This window comes from Coptis chinensis, chromosome 8, assembly GCF_015680905.1.
Source record: "Coptis chinensis isolate HL-2020 chromosome 8, ASM1568090v1, whole genome shotgun sequence".
Classification (NCBI taxonomy): domain Eukaryota; kingdom Viridiplantae; phylum Streptophyta; class Magnoliopsida; order Ranunculales; family Ranunculaceae; genus Coptis; species Coptis chinensis.
The window spans coordinates 71,899,371-71,922,659 of record NC_141463.1 but is presented as its reverse complement, the minus strand read 5'-3'; the positions used below and the strand labels follow the sequence as shown (position 1 = coordinate 71,922,659).

At 37.6% G+C, this 23,289-nt stretch overlaps 2 protein-coding genes across 3 annotated transcripts; one reads left to right on the top strand and one right to left on the bottom strand.

Moving 5' to 3' along the window:
- Positions 1-1,050: 1,050 nt before the first annotated feature.
- Positions 1,051-5,010, top strand: LOC147482816 (histidine-containing phosphotransfer protein 2-like). 2 transcript variants are annotated; one of them, XR_015206269.1, is made up of 6 exons: positions 1,051-1,247; positions 1,423-1,553; positions 1,670-1,738; positions 2,434-2,663; positions 2,754-2,825; positions 4,475-4,538. XR_015206269.1 is itself a non-coding variant. In XM_086580801.1 (6 exons), exons 1-6 carry the CDS (start codon positions 1,185-1,187, stop codon positions 4,691-4,693), a joined length of 450 nt encoding a protein of 149 aa, XP_086436927.1. In that variant the 5' UTR covers positions 1,051-1,184; the 3' UTR covers positions 4,694-5,010. The 2 variants fall into 2 exon arrangements, 1 of the variants encoding a protein (XP_086436927.1); XM_086580801.1 differs by lacking the exon at positions 2,434-2,663 and adding an exon at positions 4,652-5,010 and having other exon boundaries at positions 4,475-4,547.
- A 624-nt stretch (positions 5,011-5,634) lies between these two features.
- Positions 5,635-9,810, bottom strand: LOC147482815 (IQ domain-containing protein IQM3-like). The gene is made up of 9 exons (XM_086580799.1): positions 9,278-9,810; positions 9,085-9,199; positions 8,880-8,945; positions 8,716-8,804; positions 8,222-8,309; positions 7,948-8,094; positions 7,751-7,843; positions 6,788-6,889; positions 5,635-6,625 (listed from the first exon to the last, which is right to left on the bottom strand). Exons 1-9 carry the CDS (start codon positions 9,520-9,522, stop codon positions 6,113-6,115), a joined length of 1,458 nt encoding a protein of 485 aa, XP_086436925.1. The 5' UTR covers positions 9,523-9,810; the 3' UTR covers positions 5,635-6,112.
- Between the last annotated feature and the right edge of the window lie 13,479 nt (positions 9,811-23,289).

Below are 23,289 nucleotides of genomic sequence, written 5' to 3'. Positions count from 1 at the left end.
GCGTCCAGGATAGTTTGTTAACTTAATAAAAATTAAGGACCTACGGATGAAGATGGATTGACATTTGGTTTGGTAATTTGAACTGGGGGTTCTCATATTTGTTCTGTTTTAATTGGATTCTAGTTATAACAATAAATTTTTTGTTCCTGGGGAGTCGTAATAAGATGTGCCGCACTAGTTGCAGTTGGTATGCTACTTTCTGTTTTGTACTTCAAAGTTCAAACTCCTTTGGAAAATAACATGGGGTTTTAGGCCGACTCTACTAGCATTAACCAACCTCCCCATTGTCATCCAACTTGACATAATTGAAGGGGGCTGCTAAATATGTGAGAGTTAACAAAATAATCGAAGTTGCGTAATCAGCTGCTCTAGAAGGAGAGAGAGCTCTCTGTTAACTCTGTCAATCCGTACATAACCAATTCATTTGGCTCCCACTGGAAAAAATCAGAAGCCCGTACATATACTTAGCTTTTTACTGTCAGCTGGTTCACTGATTTATCAGAACCTTTTTTCTGCTTTTTCTGATAAACCTGATTCATCTGAATTCAGTTGTTTTCAGATTAACCCAAGCAAAAACATGTCCCTAACCACTCCTGTCATATTAAAACTATTTTCTCAAATGATCCATATCCGGGGAAAATATCACAAAGACAGAAAATTCCATTGCATAAATCCCAATATCGAATTCATATCTACCAAGCAAACAACTGCTAAACACCCATCGAACCCAAGAACATTATAATCACAAACAGAGTAGTAAGTGAAGGGCATTTGGATTTCCTTGAATAAGTGCAAAGGCCATTTGACTGCACTTAGTTGCCTACGTATTCCATTCAAGCCATACGCACGTAATTCTCTTATGTTGAGATGACCTTTCAATCTTTCATGTTCCAAAGATTGATCTTTCATATGGTTTGGAACTGGGTGTGGACTTCATTAGCTCTACTCAAAAGGAGGCCGAGGGAGATTCGGATTTTGCCAATATAAAAGAATCTAATTAATCAAGTAAGTTGCCAAAGGAAAAATGAATCTAATTAAGTATACATTTTACTTTGAAATGCCAGCCAACCTTTAGAGCCAGAAAAACGGCTACTACAGACAAAAGACAGAAAGCTCCTATAAATACGAGACTCCAAATCCTACAATTCTAGTCTTGTGTAGGGTTTTAGTGCAAGCAAGCAAGAATGGTGCATGTGAAATATTATCAAGAACTTTTTAACAAGCTCCTCAACAATATGACTGCTGAGGTATATAATCAACATTTCTTCATTTCAGTACTTGTGTTTTTTTTCCTGATTGATTGATTTGAAGTTGATTTAGGAAATGTAGTTGGAAATTCAAATTTATTACAATAATCAAAATGTATCCATGTAGTGAGGAGGTCTGATGGTTACACCCTTTTTTTTGTGGTTGTTGTTATAGGGGATATTGGATGCCACTGAATTTAAAAATCTTCAAACTTCATTAGAAGATGATCCGGCTTTTCTGGTTGATATTATTGAAGAGTCCTGCATAGAGTGTTGCAAGACTATCCAAGAAATGAACAATTATCTGTTAGTTTCATACTCTCTACAATTTTTTTAAGCTAATAGTAATGTTCCTTATTTATCATTCTTTAAAGAAATTTATTAAGCACTTAATGTTTGGTTTACTTCTAATTTGTTTATAGGTACCAACCTGTTGTGGATTTCTGTAAGGTTGATGTTTGTGTTCACAAAATCAAAGGACCTTGCTTATAGTAAGTTAACAATCTTAAACTCGACGTCGTGCACAATTTTGTGTTGTTCCTAAAATCATTTCTGTCGAAAGTCATCAATTCTGCCAAAACAGTGTCTTGGGATTGGATAAACTAATCGAACTCGCTGAAATGCATTTGATTATTAGTTTAAAAGGAAAAAAATTCTGAGTACTAAAGCACTTGCTGTATCCTTGCCTGCAAGAAGTTTCGCAACTTTTTATTATGGGTCTCACTCGTTATCTTTAAATATATATATATCATCAGCATTTACTGTAAGTGTATAGGTTGGACGGTTTTTAATAACTAAAATTAGTATTTTAATTATCCTATATGGGTATTATTTATGACATCTGTCATCACGTACGAGGAATCCGCAATAATATTTCCTTGAGAACAACCTATTAGTTTTCTCCTCTGTTACAATTCTTCCCATTTGTGTGCCTTGAGAAGGAACAAAGCACACTACATTCTCTTCAAAAGAATTACATAGTGATGCTGAATGATCAGCAACACTACTAGTTTCCCTATAAACATGAAGAAAGGAAATAAAATCAATAAACTGTTTACTAATGCCCTGTTTTAGTCTGATTGAGTTCAGACAATACCAAGGTGGACCCTCCCTCTTAGTGATGCAATTTATGGTATTCAGTAAATTTGAAGCCAATATGATTCACTTAAAGTCAATCTGGCTGCAGCATTGTATCCACCTCTGATGGCTTCCAATTCTTGGCTATAATTGACCTGCTTGAGTTGCTTCCTGTGCATGCAAGTATGCACCTATACAAGTGCTACTTCTTCTCTATGCTGAAGGAACATTGAAAGTAAACACAGACGGCTCAGTAGAGAGGAATGCTTTGATAATAGGATTTGTCTTCCAAACAATGAGCATATTCACAAGGGCTCTTCTGTAAATTTTTAAAAGCATGTAAGGGAACGCAATGCATGCTTCTTACGGTCCAATTGTTAAATCACTTCTGAATTGAAGCTTATTTCTTTTCTCTATTTGGTGTTGCAGTATTGGTGCTCGGCGAGTGATACTTGCTTGTGTTGGCTTTCGCCAAGCTTTAGACGAGAAGGATAAGGAAAGGTGAGAAGGGATATTCGGAAGTGTCTTCGGTCACATTTTCATATTACTATGCTTGCCTATGGAGTCAAATTTAAGTTTCATTTGTGCTTGCACACCTTGCAATTGACATACAAAAGAACGAAGTTAGTAATGTTACATAATTTACTTGTGGTTTTTTACCTTCAGACTCTTTAGTATTTTCAGTCTCTGCTTTACTGAAGTATATTGCTTGAATGTTGAGGAACTATTTGCCATAATAAGAATCGTCGCCCTTTTTTTGTTAAAAAATTGGTCATTAAGCACGCTAGTATTTCTTATTACCAGTATACGGACTAGAAATCCACCACACCAGTATAAAAATGATGGTAGTAGCAAATTGGTTTTTTTATAAAATATAAATGTTCCCTCCAAAAATAGTATTCTGCAATAACATTGTTATTGCCATTTGTAAGTTTGAAACGATTTTGAAGCATATCTTCATTTTTTTTGTACTTTGAAAGCATTTTGATGGCTCCTAATTGTACCATGATAGAACTTGTCCTATGAGATCCATTCCTATCTAAGAAATAAAATTCAGTCATCTCAAATTCTCAATGATACCATTTATTCTTTTCTTTTCAGTTCTGGCATGTCCAGTGTTAATTTTTTCTTTAATCATTAATGCCTTAAGTATAGGATGTGTCAACCACACCCAATTTCAGTAGCTTTAGAAGTCGTTGGTATAGCTGTCTTCGGCACTTGAACCTCCTTATGTGTTGGTAAGCATTATTAGTACAGTTCACAGTGGAAAGGCATTTGGTCCACCACCTCCGCTTTGCTTTTCTGCTCTTGAAAGCTTCTACATCCATGTTCATCTTGATGTCAGAAGTCATAACTACCAGCCCCATGAGCATTCACTAGTTATCTTCATTACTGTTCTCTTTTCTCCTTTCTCCTTTCTCCATACTAGTTGTGTACAGCCATTGTTTACTTAAGTTCGGTTTTGCTGTACCACCTGGTAAATTCTTTGGAGACACTTTTTTATACTTATTGATCACAAGTTTTGGGTCCAACTTCTCGCTAGAAGATTAATTGGTCATGACCTTCTTAGAAACAGTTATCAAAATTCTGATACAGGGTGTTCCTACTGAGAACCTCATGATCAAATTTGTTTTCAAAGAAAAGGTTAGGATCTAGTGACCTCATGAGGATAAGATATCACAGAAGGATAGTCTTCTTAAACAAGATTCTTCCATCAACAAAAAATTCATCAACCTCATGTTTAGCCTGTATATAATTTGCATAAGATTTGAAACTCGCATGTGGTGGGTTTTCCTGTAAAACCATCTAACATAGCTGCCAAAGCAGCAATGTAAATACTAGCGCAACTGGGTCTTAGGTAGAAATAAGTTATAACCCTGGTCGCCTCTCCAATCCTCAGCAATTTGTAATAGCATAAGTTAGATTCTTCAACGTAATATTGTTGTCACAATATTTCAACAATCTTAGCATGTCATTGTTGTTTCTCTATCAAAAGGTGTCATATGATCCTTCTGTTTTTGAATTTGCTATGGTCTTTTTAATTAGCTGCACGTTACTTTTACTTTCTCTACACGCAGTCCCTATTCTCTAAATCTACTTTTTTTAACTCATATTATGTGCTTCTCTGATTTAAGATTTCCTCTTTTAAGGTGCATCCATTTCTTGGAGATGATCAATCATGAATTCAGTCGCGTAAGTGCAATGTTCGAGGACTTGGTTAAGGTAATAGATAATGTGCAGTTACGCCATTTGTGAATTTCAATATAAGATTTATGTAGAAATGCTGCACTTATCTATGTTCTTGTTCTTCCGCCATTTGGTTGCAGATTGGGCGGAGGATTCTTACTCATAACGCCAAACTACACTGATGAGATTCTAATCCTGTCAGCAACTGCTTACAGGCGTGTGTCAATGGGTAGCATCATATTAGCTATTTTTTGGTCTTTTTGCTTAGAAGTTCATGTGGGAGCTAAAAGTCCAGTACTCATGTAACAGATGTTCTTTAGGGTACCAAAATGACTATTGCTATCAGTGTTTTATAATCAGACCGTACTGATTATCTGGGTTTACTTAATGTGGTACTTATTTATCTTTCCTTATTTTGTTGTTGTCCATGCTTAGTGAATTGTTTCTAATAGAAACGTTCAGATGTTAATTTCAAGATGGCTTCGAATAGGTTATGCAACTTTTCATAAGTTGGTAAAGAACATAGCTGTAGCCTGTAAGTTGGGATGATTTTCTCCCGTGGTCTGCAATGAAGATGTTAGGTAGCTGTTGTCGTATATCTATAAATCTATAATAACTTCATAATTGAGAGCCTTTCTTGGTGTCGTGAAGTTCTAAATATCATGAGCCGTGTAAGTTTTGCAAATGAAGTTAAACGTTGTTTATGCTTCTTCGGCTACTATCAAGTGAGATTATATGGAATCGAGAATTCGAAATATGTCATGGGATTCGTATTTTGGCAGTCTATTCCGCTAGTACTTTTACATGTTCTATGAGTAACTGTTTTCTATGTTCGTATACGGTCTGAGAGCATCATACGTTTCAGTCCGCTATGTCACCCAGCTCATTCGTCGTGTTTCGGAATGTCCATTGCAATGCTGAGTTCATATTGCCTTGGAACTTTTTCTTTACCACTACTACAAAACTATTCTGTTTGGCTGAAAGTTTTTGGTCAGATTCTCATGTTTGCCGATGTGGTGTTGTTTTTACCAAATATATTGGATTGTGGTAGCTTGCTACAAATAGGTGGATGTTGTTTTGGCTGCTGGAAACATGCTAGTATCAGAAATTCAGAATGCAGATATGCAAAAGGAAGTTAATGGATAAGTTTCAATCACCAGCACAATACACACATTGATTCGTTTACATCAGCCTAGGACATGCATGCGAAGGTAGTTCTGACTTGACAGTTTGAGTTCAGTCCTAAGCAAATACTCTAATATGGATCAGTAACGTAGCATGTTAGTTAGCTGTTTAATGCTGATGGGGTTCGAGCCCCAGACCTCTGGTATCATCACCCAAAAGTTTTACCGACTTTGCTAGTCGGCACCTGATGGCTGATCACTTCTTCACTATCTCAACACTATCCATACCTTCGAGGCTCTCACATCTATGATCAATATAAAAGATGACAAAAATAGAAGGATGGGAAGGTGGTGTGAACAATACTCCATTCTCGTAAGTTCAATGAGATGTCGACAAAACTTCACCATTCTGAAACACATGAAATAGATGGAAGGAAAGCATCCAGGAGAAGGGAAGATGCTTGGTACATTTATTATCTATACAAAAGCCTCCGCTTTGCAGTGTTCAGATGTGGAGCGAGTGGGCGAAATGAGGCTAGCAAGCTGTCGAGAAGATGGTGTAGGGGGGGTTCTTGGTGAGAGATTCACAAACTCCAGGGCTTGTAACCTCAGTTCCAAAGGGTAATCAGCAACACAGCCAATTCTTGGACCAGCTCCAGTAGACCATTTTAATGATAGTTGATGCCCGAGTTGGTATGAACTCACTATCTTCTTGGAATTGAGTCTCTGCAGTAATTCTTTCCTTGGAACCTCTGCTTTTGGGCTCTGAAGACCACCAGATAAGGTTCTCTTGTAATTGGCTCTGCTTCCATTTTGGACAGTTTCATCTGATTTGGAGGATTGGTCTTTCTGCACTTTAATAGGAACTTCAATTGGTGAAGGCTTAGTATCTGAAGGAGCTATGGGATTAGAAGGAACTCCATTTGCAATCTCTCCTGCGATTGATTTGCTATCTCCATTGTTCTCGTAATCTTCAGTTGATGCGCGTATCTGAAAACGGCAAAAAACTCAGTATGGCATGGCCAAAGTATTCAGGAATAAGAACACTGAAGCAAGGGAAGGAGGTAACGTTGCACTTATTTAGTTAATTCTTTTACTGTTCACAAACTATTTAATAGATTATATGAGGAAATATGTGGATTAATTGCATACCTCAACTTCATCAGTATTGACTCCATTTTCCCTGAGGACGTCTAAAAGATTGTTAAGGTTTTCATCAGTTGGACGATAATGTCCACTGTATGCCCAGATAGCCTGCAAAGGAAGAACACATTTGATCATGTTTGGAAGTCTGCACATACACACCCAAACCACTCCCTCCCTGTTCTCCCACACCATTATTACTATTAGATAAAAGATGTAGGCAAGAGTGGCGATCTACTCATTAGAAATCTGTTTCTTTAACCAAATTATGAAGTATGTTTTAAACGTCTTTTGACTACAAAAAATTCATAAGAACAAAGATCATAATGAGGCAAGGACCACATGGGGCAAGAGTGGCAATCTACTCGCTAGAAATCTGGTTCTTTAACCAAATTACAAAGTATGCTTTAAATATCTTTTGACTACAAAAAATTCATAAGAACAAAGATCATAATGAGGCAAGGACCACATGGTGGTTGTGTTATTGCAATGTTTTAATGAATGCAGATACCCATCAAACACAAATTCTTCACAGCATCATATCAGTGTTAGTGTTTCTATACGGCAGGAAGGGAGAGGGAAGCACGAGTTGCCTTAAAAACCACATCCTACAAAAGCTCGTTTGATCTTAGGCAACTTCGTTAGAAAGGTCCTACTCAAACGCAAATTCATTTATTTGTTATGTGCAAGTAGGTCAACAAACCATTATGAAGTTACTAATTGGATCTAGCCAAAATATTAAAGTCCGAGAACCCCACTTTGCAAGGACAAGATGGCCACACCATACCAAAAATGGCCAAAACCATGTTGGAGAATATAGGTTTTGGCAGCTCATGTTGGAGTATCCCGTCTCCTTTCATCTGTCATTTAGGCTTTACAGTCTCAAACCCAAATTGAAATCCATTTGAACCTCAGTTAACTTGCTACTCACAAGACTTATGAACAACAAGGCCAAAGTAATAATACCCTTACCTTGAGCACTCCATCTACTGCAACAAGTCTTCCGGCTGCTAATGTAGCCCCTCCCGCAAGAAAGCTAGAATGATGAAATATCCCTTTCTTTTTCTGGACAGGTTAACATGATATAAGGTTCCTAGTCAGCCAAAAATACAGCGCAAGATAAAAGACAAGGCCTAACTAATAATTAATCTTTGTCCATTTGCTCTTACCTCGCCAGCATAGATTTTCTTAAAGGTGCTCATCACAAATATCCATTTCGCCTCTTTCGATCTTTTAGTTGTATCCAATAGCTCGCCACTCTGTTTGTGAACAACTTTCCCTTCAACAACTATGTATTCGTAGTGGTCCCTCTCTTGCTGATTTCAGTCAAGAATGATCAAGAATAACCTCAGAATTAGCACTGATAAACAGGCGTCAACACAATGAAAATACAATCTACTTGAGAAGTTAAAGTTCTGCTCCTATGGAAAATTAGAAACATACAGGTCCTAGATACTTGATGCACTGTTGCCGAAGTTTTGATCTTGGGCACTTCTCGAGGTCAACGTCTCTTCCATCTCCAATGTCCAGCCTGTGCAATGTGGACAAAGAAATAGATTTAACACTGGAAATATTTTCTAGCAAATGCATCAACGTCATGGAAAGGTTTCAAAGTTGGGCAGCAAAACAGACAAATAGCCCATTGTGTACTTCATCTCGGTAATTAATCAAACAGTTATAAAAGCCTCTTATGTAATCCTTTAAGAATGTCAACCAAACTTCACTTTGTAAATTTGATCATGTACTTCCTGCTGAACATAACACCCTAACTAAGTACCAAGCCCATGTTCATTTTGATGTCGGAATTGACATCTTTACACCAAATTTAATCCAACTCTAACAAGTTTCTCAATCTCATTCCAACCGGTTTTAGTCCAATTTTGAACTCTACAATAAAAAGTTAAAAATTCTCAAATGCAGAGAGCTAAGGTACAAACCAGTAGAAAAAAGGCTGGCCCGCATCTGCAGTACACCATTGCTCATAATACAAGTGCAAGCTATGTCCATACCGATGTCGTGGATCAATCTATACCAAAATTTTCAAAGAAATTAAAAAGCTGATAACCAGTAATTAGTGAAAGGACAGGGGATTAGTAATTACAGCTTCAATCCAGTGCTGAAAAGCTAGTTTCTTAGCTTTGGCATCTTTCGACAACCCTTTACCAACCTGTCGGATAACACCCACACACACACAAAAATAACAATTCATTAAAAACAGAAAAAACAATAAAAAAAAAAATCCACACATTAGATCTTAAAAAGATTGAATAAATAAAACTTATTTAATATATACATAAAATAATTACTTTAGAAGCATTCAAGCTGATTCGATTCCAGCGTGAAGCAGGCGTCTCTGCCTTCTGAAAACTGAAGAAGGAAATTGTACTGTGGTTCAATCTAACCGAATCCAGAACTTGCCACCTAAGCATATATCACTGCCAAATTAGTTATAAACAAAACAACATTTTTAGTTTAAAGAAACATTATTATTATTATTACCAGAGCTCTTCAGCAACAACAGCAGAGTCAGCTAACCTACGTCGAGTCCGGTAACTCCTGTATACTTTCTGCACCTTCACTGCAGCAGACGTCGTTGATGATGATCCACAGCTGTCACTTTCTTGTCCGTTGATCATGGTGAAGTTTGAGTCGTGATTAAAACTTAGAGAGTAGTCGTTACTGACCATGCATTCACGAGATGATGAGTCGAGAGGGAATGGGAATGTTTGTGTTTCAACTTCCATGCTTTAAAGAAAGAGAGAAATGAGGATGAAGAAGTGGTCTTCTTCTTGGGATAAAATGAATGGACTATACTATATTGGTTTATTTATAGCTAAAATTAATATTGTTAATGCAAAAAATAAAAATTTCTTTGACTTTTATAATCAATGATTCAAGGCTGGAACTGTGATTTTTTTTTTTTTTTTTTTTTTTTTGTGGAAGATTGAACGAGTGGGCGTGAGACGATGGTGGGGACATGGCAGTCAGAGTTAGTGAGTGAGTCACTCTGTGTAAGTGCACACCCTCGTCACTATTATAATAATGATAATGATAGAGATTTTTTTGTGCTCGGTGTAGCAATAGTGACTGGACATCCACGTGTCCTGTTGGCCCCTCAAACTTCACTCAGATTTTGATTGATGTCAAGTTGGAAATTTCATCAAAATTATTGACTTTTATGTTTCATACTTGCATGTATGTCCAATTTAGCGATTTTTGTGCAAAGTGCAAACTACAAAAGTGAAAAATCAACATATACCCAAGCTAAATGGATTTTGGAATAAGGAACAAACTAAACGCAACTGTGTCACCTGTATGGGTGTGATTTTTTTGGGGTAAAGTTTTCTAACCAAAGTGTATAATATGCCCCACTTTTAAAATGCCAATCTCATTCACCTTTTTTCTCGTCGACCCGTTGCGGATTGAGAGGATTCTACCTCGTTACATCCACAATTACTAGATTATTATTCTTTTCATTCACGTGAAAGGTATGCTTTGACAACGCAAATTGACAATGGGAACGACTACGAAGTTCGAACGATAGAAATTGTGTGATTCAGATTCTACTCTCAAATTCCAACTAAAATGATCAAATGCTTGCGATAAAACTTTCAACTAAATGAAATTTCCAAGCAACTTCAAGGTCAGTTACTCAGTTAGGTTACGTTATATATTTCTGTTGAAATGTCTAATTGAATTTTTCTTCCAAAATATGATTTTCTTCAGCATTATATAGATCTTTAGGAAAGTTATATGGACACATTCACCTTCACTCATTTGCTTCCAATTTTTGTCGCCAGAGTTCTCTATCTTGAGGTCTATCGTCTAGCATAAGTGCATGACACAGGAAATTTCTCAAAACTCTTCAGTTCTCAATTTGTAACACAAACGGCCAAAATAAATTGTGCGTTTCTGATCTTTTGCCTTGTGGAAGTTGGACTTCAAATTAAGTTGGCAGCTAATATTTATTTGTTCACAACCATATTGGATCGGAGTTAATGTACATTGGCACCGATAGCATATCAACGCTCAAGGCTCACCAAACTATAATGACACTTAATTGTACGTGAACCCTACATCCTTTAAAAATGCTTAGTTGTTGAAACTTATTGAATGAGAATAAGAGCAGTCTTATTGTAACTTACTTACGGAGAGCTAGTAGAGAGTTAAATATAATTTCTAAGAATAAGAGCATAGTCTAAATAATTGAGCAAAAGAATGAAGAAAACAGAAGGCAAGCATCGACAGACAAAGAGCCAACTCATCAAAGATAGTTTTGATGAGCCACCTAAATACTGGTGTGACATTTTCTCTAGCTCAGTTTATCTCATTAATCGATTTCCTTCAGCTTCACTTCAAAATATTTCTCCTCTTGAAAAGTTGTTTCATGTCCAACCTAATTATTCCAATCTCAAAGCTTATGGATGCACATGTTTCCCATGGTTAAGACCTTATACCACTAATAAGCTTGATTTAAAGTATAAACCTTGCGTTTTTCTTGGTTATAGTTTAAATCACAAAGGTTACAAATGCATGGATATACAAACTGGTCGAATCTACATATCTAGGCATGTTGTATTCAATGAGTCTGAATTTCCATTCAAAAACACAACTCTACATTCAAATTCATTATCTCCTACATAATTTCTTCTTTCATCCTTTTGCGATGATATCATTTTCTCTTCTTCTCATACTTCCACTCCACTATCTTCTGATTCTCTTGAAGTTCTCACTTCCTTATCACCTACTCATTCTCACAATCACAAGTCTTATGTTACTGCTACTGCATTACCTGTTGACCCTTCTTCTTCAACTCATTCTATGACCACAAAGCCAAAAATGACATTTTCAAACCAAAATCTCTCATCACCACTAAACATCCTATTCCTCATGCTCTTCAAACTACTCTTTCTTCTCTTCCTATTACACCTACTTCTTTCACTCAAGCTTGCAAAGATCCAAACTGGAAAGCAGCAATGGTCAGTGAATTTAATGCTCTAATAAAAAATGGTACTTGGATTCTTGTACCTTATTCTCCTTCACAAAATCTTGTTGATAACAAGTGGGTATTTCGACTGAAACATAAAGCAGATGGTTCCCTTGATAAGCATAAGGCTAGGCTGGTAGCTAAAGGCTTTCATAAAAAACATGGTTTTGATTATGATGAAACTTTTAGCCCAATTGCAAAACCATTAACTATCAGACTTATCATATCTCTAGCAGTTTACTATAATTGGGATATTAAGCAATTAGATGTCTCAAATGCCATTTTGCATGGTCATCTCAAGGAGGATGTGTTCATGACTCAGCCAAAAGGTTTTGCTGATCATACTAGACCTACTGATCAGCTTTCAAATGTGCATTTTATTACCCTTATATTACTGCATTACAGGTCTTCTTACGCATAATGAAAAGACAACTCATAGCTTTTATTATTTTTTTCAGGTTACAGAGAAATTTATACCACTTATTATAAAAGATGCGCCTTAGCACCAAAAAGAGCCTTAATTACGCTTATTATGAAGACTCAAAGCTGCTATGAAAAAGTGCAGAAAAAGTCAAAGTCAAAGGTCAATGACTCATAACCAAAGAGTTGAAAGTCAAGTCTTCAACTCAGAAGACCAGAGATAGATGTCCTTAACACAAAAGAATGCTTTCTCTAAAACCTATCTTGATCAAGAAGAAGTAAAAAAGCAAAATGAAAAAGCAAAAGCATAAAGTAAAGGGTGAGGTCTCTCAAATGTAACGGAGAAGGGCAAATCAGTCATTTGCATAAAGCAGGGGGAATAAGAACTAAAAGTTAGGGAGAGAGATTGTACCTAGACTTATTCTAGTGTCATGTAGGATTTATTTTCTAGTAATTTTCATTTAAGTTATTTACTTTTTGTTCTTCATTTTCATTCAAGTAATTTACTTTTTATTCTCCAATCAATCAATCTTTTATTTTCTTTAATGTTCTTCTTTCAATCAATCATTCATTTCTTTCAAGTTATGTTTCCAATCATTTAAACAACTTAGTCTCTTCAAACTTCTTCAATACAATATATTTAAACTATACAAATACTAAACTAAAAGAATCTACCTTCCTTCCTTCTAAAACTCCCAAATATTCAAGCTCTAAACAATTTATGGTGAAATTCATTCAATATCTTTTGAAGTACATCACTACTACAATTTCAAATGGCACCGCCGTCATGGATTGAAGGAGTAAGAATGCTTGGTTGAGCATCTAAGGAGGGAAGCATCACTCTCACCTTTTCACTTTTTTTTTTTTTTTTTTCTAATTTTCGTTGATTTATTTCTTTGTTTTTCATTACCAACTTACTTTTTTGCAAATCCAGGTTCGAGATCAAGATGCTAGAGAGGAGCTGAAGGCTGCCACCAAACATCCGGCGTCTTCTCAACCACCCCTTTGTCGTAGTCCAATTTGTGATACTTGATTTTTTCATAGTTCAATTGTTTTCTGTGTGTGGTTGTACTGTGAAACTCAGATTTTGTAATAGAGTAGTATAAATCAGTGGAACTTGTTTGTAATATATAGAGATAAAAAAAACGAAAAATAAAATAATAAATAATAAATAATAAAAAAAATGAAAAATGAGTTTTTGATTGATTATGTACGTGGATGAACATGAGTGAACACTTGGTTGAAGTTCTAAACTTACCAAAAGATTAAAGTTTTCATTGCCTTGAGAAGTTCAAGTGTGCGAGGTGAGTCGTGAATCATACGCTCGCACACTTTGAATCAATTTGGTAATCAACACTCTAACTAAGTTTAGCTCTAGTTAATCTAGATAATCTATCTAAACTAGTAATCTATTAGATTAGTTTTATTGTTAGTTTACTTTTATGTTTTGGGCCCTTGAAGGCAAAGTTATTTAATTATTAAAAAATCCACAATCCTGACGCTTTTTAAGTGGACCATTTTTGTAACATAAAACAGGAAAAAGCTCGAATGGTTGGGCTTGATTCTCAGATCATGCGACGACCAACGACACCTTCTCTTCAAGCAGCGTGTAAGCACGGCTTGAGAGGTCATTTCTAAACCTCCTCGAAGCCCATATAAGAGGATACCTTGTGTGTTCAAGCATGCTTACATGATTGTTTGAAATTTAATTTCCACACTGCAATTTACATCCATGCATAAGGCTGAACCTGAGCCACATAACAACCATTGGGAAGTCATTCCCCAATGTAGATAAATCGGACGTTGCTTGATACTTAGAGCCCTAGACAAAAAAATAAATGAATTAAAATTAATCAACTAGAGCCCAAAGTAGTCACGCTCCTCCAGAAAATGACAAAAATATAGCCATGAGGATTTAGAGTAATTAGTTACCAGATTCCGGTGGACCAACTACCTTCCTCACTTCCCTCCCCCATATTCACCATGAATGAGATTCTTGGTAGCACACCACTTGGTGAAGTGACTGCCTATTCTTCTAAATCGTGTAGTAGAGCCATCCTAGTCTCGAGCCCAATTGTTCATTTGAACAGGGCATAGTAATCTATAGACCATGCAAATATTTTGAAAAATCCAAAAAAAATGAATTGATTAAGCATTCATGTCTTATCAATATGCATCGCAACCGTCATGGAATTACAATGCAAACCCAGAATCTTGTTCCTTTTACGGTAGTCCTTATCACTGGTCATCTCAGTGTCCATCATATACTGAATTCGAGTCTACTACGGGAAATCCTTACGATTACAAACTTCAATATTCAAACTTCCCTAATAGCCCATACACTCAAGAGTTTTCCAGTCATGTCGACAATTCATGGAGTTCTACCACAAATAGTCAACCACCATTCATATATCCACCTGGTCAGTTAGAGTACGATTTCACCCAAAGCCCATTACCATTCACATCACCATCTATATCAAATTTATATTCCACTCCACCATCTATCACAGACCAACTTTACCAGGAAATGGCCAATAAAACAATACTAACTCAGCAAATAACAATTACCTTAAGTTTTTTCCAATCCGATTGAAATGATGCCACATCTGATACTAATATTCTTCACACTAGTTCAAAACCCAACCGAAACGAGAAACAAGGTGTTACTATAACAAAGCCAATTGCTAAAGCCCATCCTGATACTGCTGACCAATTAAATCCTCATCAACCTCCACCTGACTATCGTGAGAATTCCAAATCTTATGATAATGACTATATGTCTGATGTCACAGTTTCTCTCGCATATCTTAATGCATCATCACCCATAAATGAGAAAACTCTGACAGAAGAAACTCAAGAGCATGTATTGGACTCGACACATTTGGGCAATGACATTAAGAAGATTATTTATGAAGATCTAGGTAGAGAGGAGCAAAAAAATGAAGTGCTTGAAAACGAGGGAATAAAATATATGGTGGAAAGTGGATTCCAATTTAGTTTGGCCGATAAAGACTTATCGATAGAACAAATTTGTGACATCCTTACTATTGTAGATGTGAACCAAAATCTTGTAGAAACGCTAAAACTGGATGAAGAATTCTCTGAGTCCTTGAGATCATGTGAAGAACCACCACCCAACCATCACCATCCCAAATTAACACCTCTCGAAATCCAACCTCCATTCATAAAAAATCCACCAATTTTTAAGGACTGCACCACTAAACCATTTCAAAGAAACCTCAAATTCGGACTTAAGCCAATTGCCTTTGAGATCATTCATAATTTTCTAAACCTTCCTGTTTCGACCAAATATGATCAAAACACCAAGTGTTGATGAAAAAGACGAAGAACGTAGAAAAGTAATTAGAAAAATGATGGTGATTGGGGGAATGATGAGATTACCTTCGGTTGCCCTCGCATCTAAATTATCAGTGAGATCAAGTCTCAAGAACGTAGTTCTGAATGAAAAATAGTTTTGTATTTATATAGGTAGAGTAGAGAGTCCTTGCAGCTCAAGTAATCTTGTAGCTTGAGCAATTGTGATAGACTATAACTTTCAACTGATAATTATCTCTTTGATAAGAAATGAATCTGGACATAAATCAATGTACATTAGTGGCAAGCCATGTGGCTAAGGTTCAGCCTTAGACACATGAGTTAATGGGCCTGTACTTTGATCCATGATATTGCGAATTGGGCTTTAGCCCTGTCAATTAAACGAATAAAGTAGAGACTCCTACTAATGGACGTTTGCCACGTAGGTGGGGGTCGAAACACCGCCCCCTCTTTGGCATGCGAACAAAGTTCATATGGCAAAGAAGAAAGAAAAATGAACGGAATTATAACCAAGTGTCGTGCGAAAGGAAATGATAGGAAAATTGACTGTCGAGAAAAAAACGTGAATTATCGGGAACGAAAAAATGTCAAACTAACGTATACGGAACGCAATGTAATTAAATAAAAGATGGCCGAAAATGCATAGAAAAAAACATAAAAATAAAAAATAAAATATGCACAGAAATAAATGTCAAAAGAAATTGATTTCCGAAAACTGTACCGAACGCATTACGTAAAAATACGAAATTTGAATTGACGATCGTGCCACTTGATTGAATAGCGATACTCGACTTATATCGTTAAAAATTAAATGTAGGGGCAGTTTAGTAATAATAGTAATAAAAGGAAGTTAAATACTAATTGGACTCAAAGTGTGCGGATGAGATAAGAATGTGGAGGAGATAAGAATTGAGATTAGAGATGGAGTTGGATTAGTAAAGAATCCTATCGGAACTGAAAAACAGCTCGACCTTATATAAGTGTTATGCTTATCAAAACAAATGTGGTTAAGAAAAAGGTTTGAAATCACAAAATACTCGTCCTCTTCCGCAATCTTAAACGTTGTGTGCCGTCTTTGCAACTTAGACTAGTAGGTACGTTTCCTTACCATCAAGCTCTTCTCATAAATAAAGTTGTATCAGTTTCCGGGAAGGCGCAGGGCTGGCCGACAAAGCAACAAGGCCTTGATAGAAACACTGACAGAGAAGAAGAGGACCTCATCTGAGAAGGCAGACAACCGTCCTATAGCCATAGAGTAGTCCAGCTCGTTCAGTGACTGCCTTCGCTGTAGCCTTTGCCATAGAGTTATGAAGTTTGGTCTTGGCATGACCATGCAAAGTCGGTCGTGACTTCTAGGCATGAAATCGTTGCCTTTTCTAATAAAGGTCAAAAAGAGGCACTCTGAGCAGATAGATCCAAGTCACGCATGTATGCCTTATCCTTTGGAGTTTGGCAGCCGGATGAACCTCTGTAGACTTCGAGTCTTTTCCGTTGTTGTGCCTTTGGAATTTCGGGGTAGTTAGTGGAGTTGTAGTGGCAGTCTGAAATTGGTAGATGAAGCAAAGATGTTCAAGTCTAGACGACGAAGCGAAGGTATCACCAGAGACCACGCCAATGGAGGGGCTCGAAAAATATCAAAACTGTGACCAGAATACGGAGAACATCGGAGAATATGAGAGAGCAGTGTCAATGATTTTCGATACTATGAACCAGGTATGATAGTATTTTTTTATCAGTTATTGCAAACTTATGTTTAAGTCTGAAAAATTGATGAAAACAAATATTTTTCGCCGCAGGTTAAAACGGCGGTAGTACGAGCCAAAGAAATTCATGAAAAAGTTGCGAAGAAAAGTATCCTTCCGAATGAAGTCAATGTCGTAGAAGAAATAGAGAAAGTGAAAATACTCAACCGAAAACTGGAAGAGGCAAACAAAGCGTTAAGCGGAACCAACAGAGAGTTAGAAGACGAAAACAAAAACTTAACCGAGCGGACGGAAGAAGCCGAGCAGAGATCATACGAAGACTTTGGGAAAGCCTGTGAGATAATGGAAGAACACAAACACTTAAAAGCAGATGTGATAGAATTAAAGGCACTCGTGGCGACCAAAGATCAGAAACTTAAACGTCAGAAAAGAGGCGGAGAAAATAACAAGAATGACCGATTTAAACGAAGCGGCTTGGCCAAGATCACGTGCAAATGGCACATTGTGAATCGTCCGTAAGACAATTGATGAGACTTTAATAGAAACGGAGATGAACTAGAACGTTAAGAAGATGAATTACAAAGATTTATACGAGTTGTATATGCGAAAAGTTTGTAAGGAACCATTGGATTTGCCCAAACCAATGAACATGTGATTTTGCGTTGGTAATACCATAGAGCTAAAAATTCTTTTTGAATAAAATAAAGTATGTGTTGGCAATTAAATATCATTGTGTTGTCAAATAACATACCTGTGGAAAACTGACAATGTTGTTGAATTATATAAATGACACGAAATAGAATGAAACGCCCCCAATGCTAACTTTAAGCTTGCAAAATTAGATTGAGCTAAAAAATGCTCCGACGCAGAACTGACGGAACGAAACGGGGTAACGTCATCAGATGATGACATAGCGTGAGTAACTGACTTAAGCGAGCGTAAAATTGTTCAAGTTAGATTGACGAAATTAAACGTGGTAACTTCGCCATATTTTGTCAGAGCGATATTAACGACCAAGCGAGCGTAAAAGCGTTCGACTTAGACTGACGAAATTAAACGTGGTAATTTCGCCAGAGTTTGTTGTAGCGATAATACGACTAAGCGAGCGTAAAAGCGTTCGACTAGGACCCAATTAAATTAAACGGTAATTTAGCGAGTTTTATTGTAGTGATAGTAACGACTAAGCTGGCGTAAAAGCGTTCAACTTAGGACCCATTTGAAATTAAACGTGGTAATTTCGCCGGATTATGTTGTAGTGATAGTAACGACTAAGCGGCGTAAAAATTTGTTCAACTTAGATAAAAATTTAAATTAAACGCGTGGTAATTTCGCCAGATTTTGTTATAGCGATAAAAATTACTAAAAGCGGCGTAAAAGCGTTCAACTTAGGCTGACGAAATTAAACGTGGTAATTTCGCCAGATTTTGTTATAGTGATTATAAGGTTCGCTAAAACCAAAATCATACCATTGGAACTGAAGTGAAATAACTGCTTCTTTATTGATTACCGAGTCTTAAAAAATGCAAAGATAACAACGGAAAATACATGCCTGAACTGAAACAAACTAAATATTGTATTATTTTATTTCTCCAGGATAACGGAAAAACACAACTAAAATCTACTTATAGAACTTATTATAGCGGATGAAACGCATTCCGGGCTTATCGAGAACATTCACATCTAAATCTCGGAGAAAATAAGATCATTTGGTGGCGATCTATGATGTATGGACACATCCAGTTTTCTCAAATTTACGGAATCTATCAACCTCGTCTTTTCGACAGAGTACCCGATCATCTTTCTCAAATACTTTAAATCGAACTTTCTTATCATATTTTCGTTTCATATCACCGATAATCGAATTAAAAGACCAACATCTCTTGTCTCATCTATCAAGGCTTTGGCTTGCAAAGTGCTTGATCATTCGACTCCAATTCCACGTTAGAAGTTATAATTGGTTGGTGTCATCAACTCTGTAGGCAAAACCGCCCGTGCCGTAAAGCAAGATTAAACGGAGAAAAATCCAGTTGAATGCTTAGGTGTGGTTCGATAAGCCCACATAACCGCGGGAAGTTCCTTAACCCAATTTCCTTTGGCCTGTTGAAGTCGCCGGCCGAAGGCATTGCAAAAATGGATTTGTTAGTAGCCCGGCTTGTCCATTAGCTTTGGATGGTATGGTGCCGAAATTGTGATTAATCTTCAAGTCGAAACAAAATTGTCGAATTTCTTGACATCAAATTGTTTGCCATTGTCGGAAGTCAATGATGTTAGAATACCGAAACGACAAACAATGTCTCGCCATAAGAATTTTTTAACATCTGAAGCATGGATCTGGGCTAAGGGCATAGCTTCGGCCCACTTGGTAAAATAATCAGTTGTGACGAGTAAGAAACGAACACTGCCAGGAGCTTTCGGAAGAGGACCGACGATGTCAAGACCCCACTTTGCAAACGGCCAAGGGCTCAAGATTGGATGAAGTGCCGTTGCTGGAAGATTTCCCATGTTAGCATATTTCTGACAAGGAACACACTTCTCAGACAAACACTTAGCATCCTTTTGCATGTTCCACCGGTATCCTTGTGTCATTGCTCTATGGCGAGACTTAAGCCAGGAGTGGTTCCCACATAAGCTGAATGAATTTCCGCCAGGACGAGCAAACCTTCAACTCTGGCGAGAAACGAAAGCATAGGGTTAAGACTTGTGCCTTTGCGATAAAGTTCATTTGAGACCGTTCGAAGTCGATATGAGACAATATTTCCAAGCATCGCGTTTACCACGATCACCAACTTTATGATCGGGAGACAAGATGTGATCATGTAAATATGTGATATAAGGAAGACGCCAATCATCTTCGTCACAAGGTGTAAGTGGAAAACTTAGCTCTATATCGGGAACCTCGGAGCATTGTCGAAATTCATGATGCGTCGTCGGTATGGACCGAGACAATATCATTGATAGGATCATTGTGGTCATCGATAGCATAAGTTGTGGATCAAAGCGTTTTCTCTGCAATGATAGCTTGATTATCAAGATCAAGCTTTTCGAAATCGGCCACGGGGAGATATCAAATTGGCATAACGTGATTCCTCGAAAAATGTCTTGATGAAAAACAACTCGAGTGATGTACATATCGCGCACATCCTCGATGGACGGTCGATACTTTCGGTTCCTTTTGAAATTCAATTGTAATCTGCCGGGGCTTATCGACTTAAGCGCCGCGGATAAATAAGCGAGAAATTCGCGATGTCGCCGCGTCATGGCGCCGGGCCGCACCCATCTTGATAGAATCAAAATGTCGAAAGCAATCGATGAATTAAGTCCACATAAGGTGACATTCTATCGTCACGAGCTGCATCACGATCCACCAAATTGGCTAGCGACTAACTTAGAATCTGTGAATAATTGTAGTTTAGTCAAGCCCCAAGTGAAGAAGCGATCGCGAAACCGCAAATGACGACTTCGTTTTCGGCCTCATTATTTGAAGCGTCAAAACCCAAACGACCGACTTCTCAATTTTTCTCCATTCGGTTGCAAGATTACACACCCAATACGAAGCCATACTTATTATCACGAACCATCGGTGTAAACAATCCAACAATCGCCAGATACATCGATAAGTTTGGCAAATCATCGTCCCCGAGAGGTAATGGCGTGTTGTCGGCGACATTCTCTTCGTCTAGTAATCGTCGGACATAAGAATATCCTCAATTGGAAAATCAGCCATTAGCGAAGCCAAAACTTGTCCTTTCTCAGCTGTGCGAGTTTCAAACACAATGCTATAAAGCGCTAAAGGTAACTTTCCCATTCTGCAAAGGCGACTTGATTCACGGCATTCTGAAAAAGCTTTCGCATGGATATTCATTATAAACTTTGGCGACTTCGTCCACGGAAATAAGGTTTAAGGCGTCGGGCGGCATGAACCAAAGCCAATGCAATTTTCTCCACTCGAGAATATCTTGTTTCAAGATGGTTGTAAGAGTCTTGCTAACAAAGAATATAGGGCGATCATCAATTGACAAATAAAGGCGGCACTTACGGCATGATCGGTGGTGGCTAAATCTGAGACCTATAGAATGCCCGTTCTTTGGGTGGCAAGAACGGAGGTTGGACTAAGTATGCTTTCAAATGGCGAAATGCAACTTCCGCGATCTTCCGTCAAATTGATTTTCAATGTTTGGAAAAAGGGCGGCATCGATCGAATACCAGAGATAAAGCGATTTAGGGCAGCCAAAGCGTCCCGTAAAGTCGTTGAATTTCTTTCTTTGGCGTCGGAGAAGGCATTTCAAGGACAATTCGAATCTGATCGGATTTGCTTCAATTCAGCGTCTAGTCATCATGTATCCTAAGAATTTACGGATGATAAACCGAAAAGAACACTTAGCGGATTCAAACGCATGTTGACATTGGAGAGTCACATCGAAAACAGACTTGCAAATCGGTAAGATGATCGGTGCTTTTGTAGATTTGACAACCATGTCATCGATGTATGCTTCATTTGTCTTTCCAAGTAGGTCGAGAAAAATAGTGTTGACTAGCTTTTGATATGTGGCTCCGGCGTTTTTCGGACCGAAAGGCATTACACAGGTAATAAAATGCCTTGGTCCGTAATGAATCTGATGAACTCTTGGTCCTCGATGAATAACGGAATCGATGATAACGGAATAAGCATCCAAAAAGACAAACGCTGAAAACCGGATGTTGCATCGACCATTTCAGATATATCACGAGGCAATGGATACGGATGAATCGGACAAGCCTTATTGAGATTTGTGAAATCGATACAAACACATAATTTGCCGTTCTTTTTTAGGCAAATCTGCGACAACATTTGACATCCATGTTGGATAAGTCACGAGCCTTATAAAGTTAACGGACAAAGAGACGGTCGATTTAATCTTTCACTTTCATCTTTCTATCGGGGGCCATCCTTCCGGGGCTTTTGTCGAACCGGGTTTTGCATTAGGATCAATGTCGAAGTTTATGACAAGCTACCGAAGGATCTATACCGAGGCATTTACTCTATTAAGCCAAGCAAACACATGATTATTTTTCCTTGATAACAAAATAAGCTCTTGTCTCTCCTCTTACGGAAGTTCGGCTTTGAAATAAAAGTAGTCTCTTGAGGGGAGTTGGCCAATTTGAACTTCTAAAAGTGGATCAACCGTCGGGGGTCCTTCAACATTTCTATTGGCCGAGTAAACCGAAGGTCCCGGATCTTTAATTGCTATTTGACGGCGTTGGAACTTCGAATAGTTAGATCCAACAACTTCATTCTTATAATCATCGAGAACATTGTCGTGGCAAATTAGAGATGCCATTGATCATTGCAACATACGGACTTTTTATTGAATGGGAACTTGATGGCTTGATGATATGTTGAGACAACGGCTTCCATATAATGAATCAATCTCGACCAAGGATGACATTGTAAAGGGGATTTACAATCCATCAATAAGAAATCAATATTGACTTCCTTCGCATAAGAGTGACCGAGAGAGACACCTTTCCAACGCAATGAGTAGCGGTACCATCAAAACCAACGATAGGCGCATTTTCAGGGGTGACCAAGTTATCAATAAAATGAATACTGCGATAACACCCAGAAAACATGACGCTAGCTGAACTACCAGTGTCGATCATTATACGTTGTACACGCATACAACTGATATACGCAGTTATCACGACAGCATCATAATGAGGAACATGCACGCCCATTAGATCTTGGTCGATGAAACATAATGGTTCATCTTCAATAGTCTCCGTCGCGAAAACCTTTCCGCGAAATTGATCCCGTTAACCGTACCAATTAGACGGATATTTGACTTTAGAACGACGAAGCGGTTTTTTCAATGAGTATTGGACAATGAATCAATGATGGCATGTCCAACCTTAATGACATTGTGATCGATGATAGTTAAAGCTTGAGTTGTTACTTTCTTACGCACATATTGATCAAGCTTCCCATTCTGCACAAGCTTTTCAATTCTTCCCATAAAGACCGACAATTCTCCGTCTCATGACCATAATCATTATGAAATTTGCACCATAATGATTTATCGCGAGTT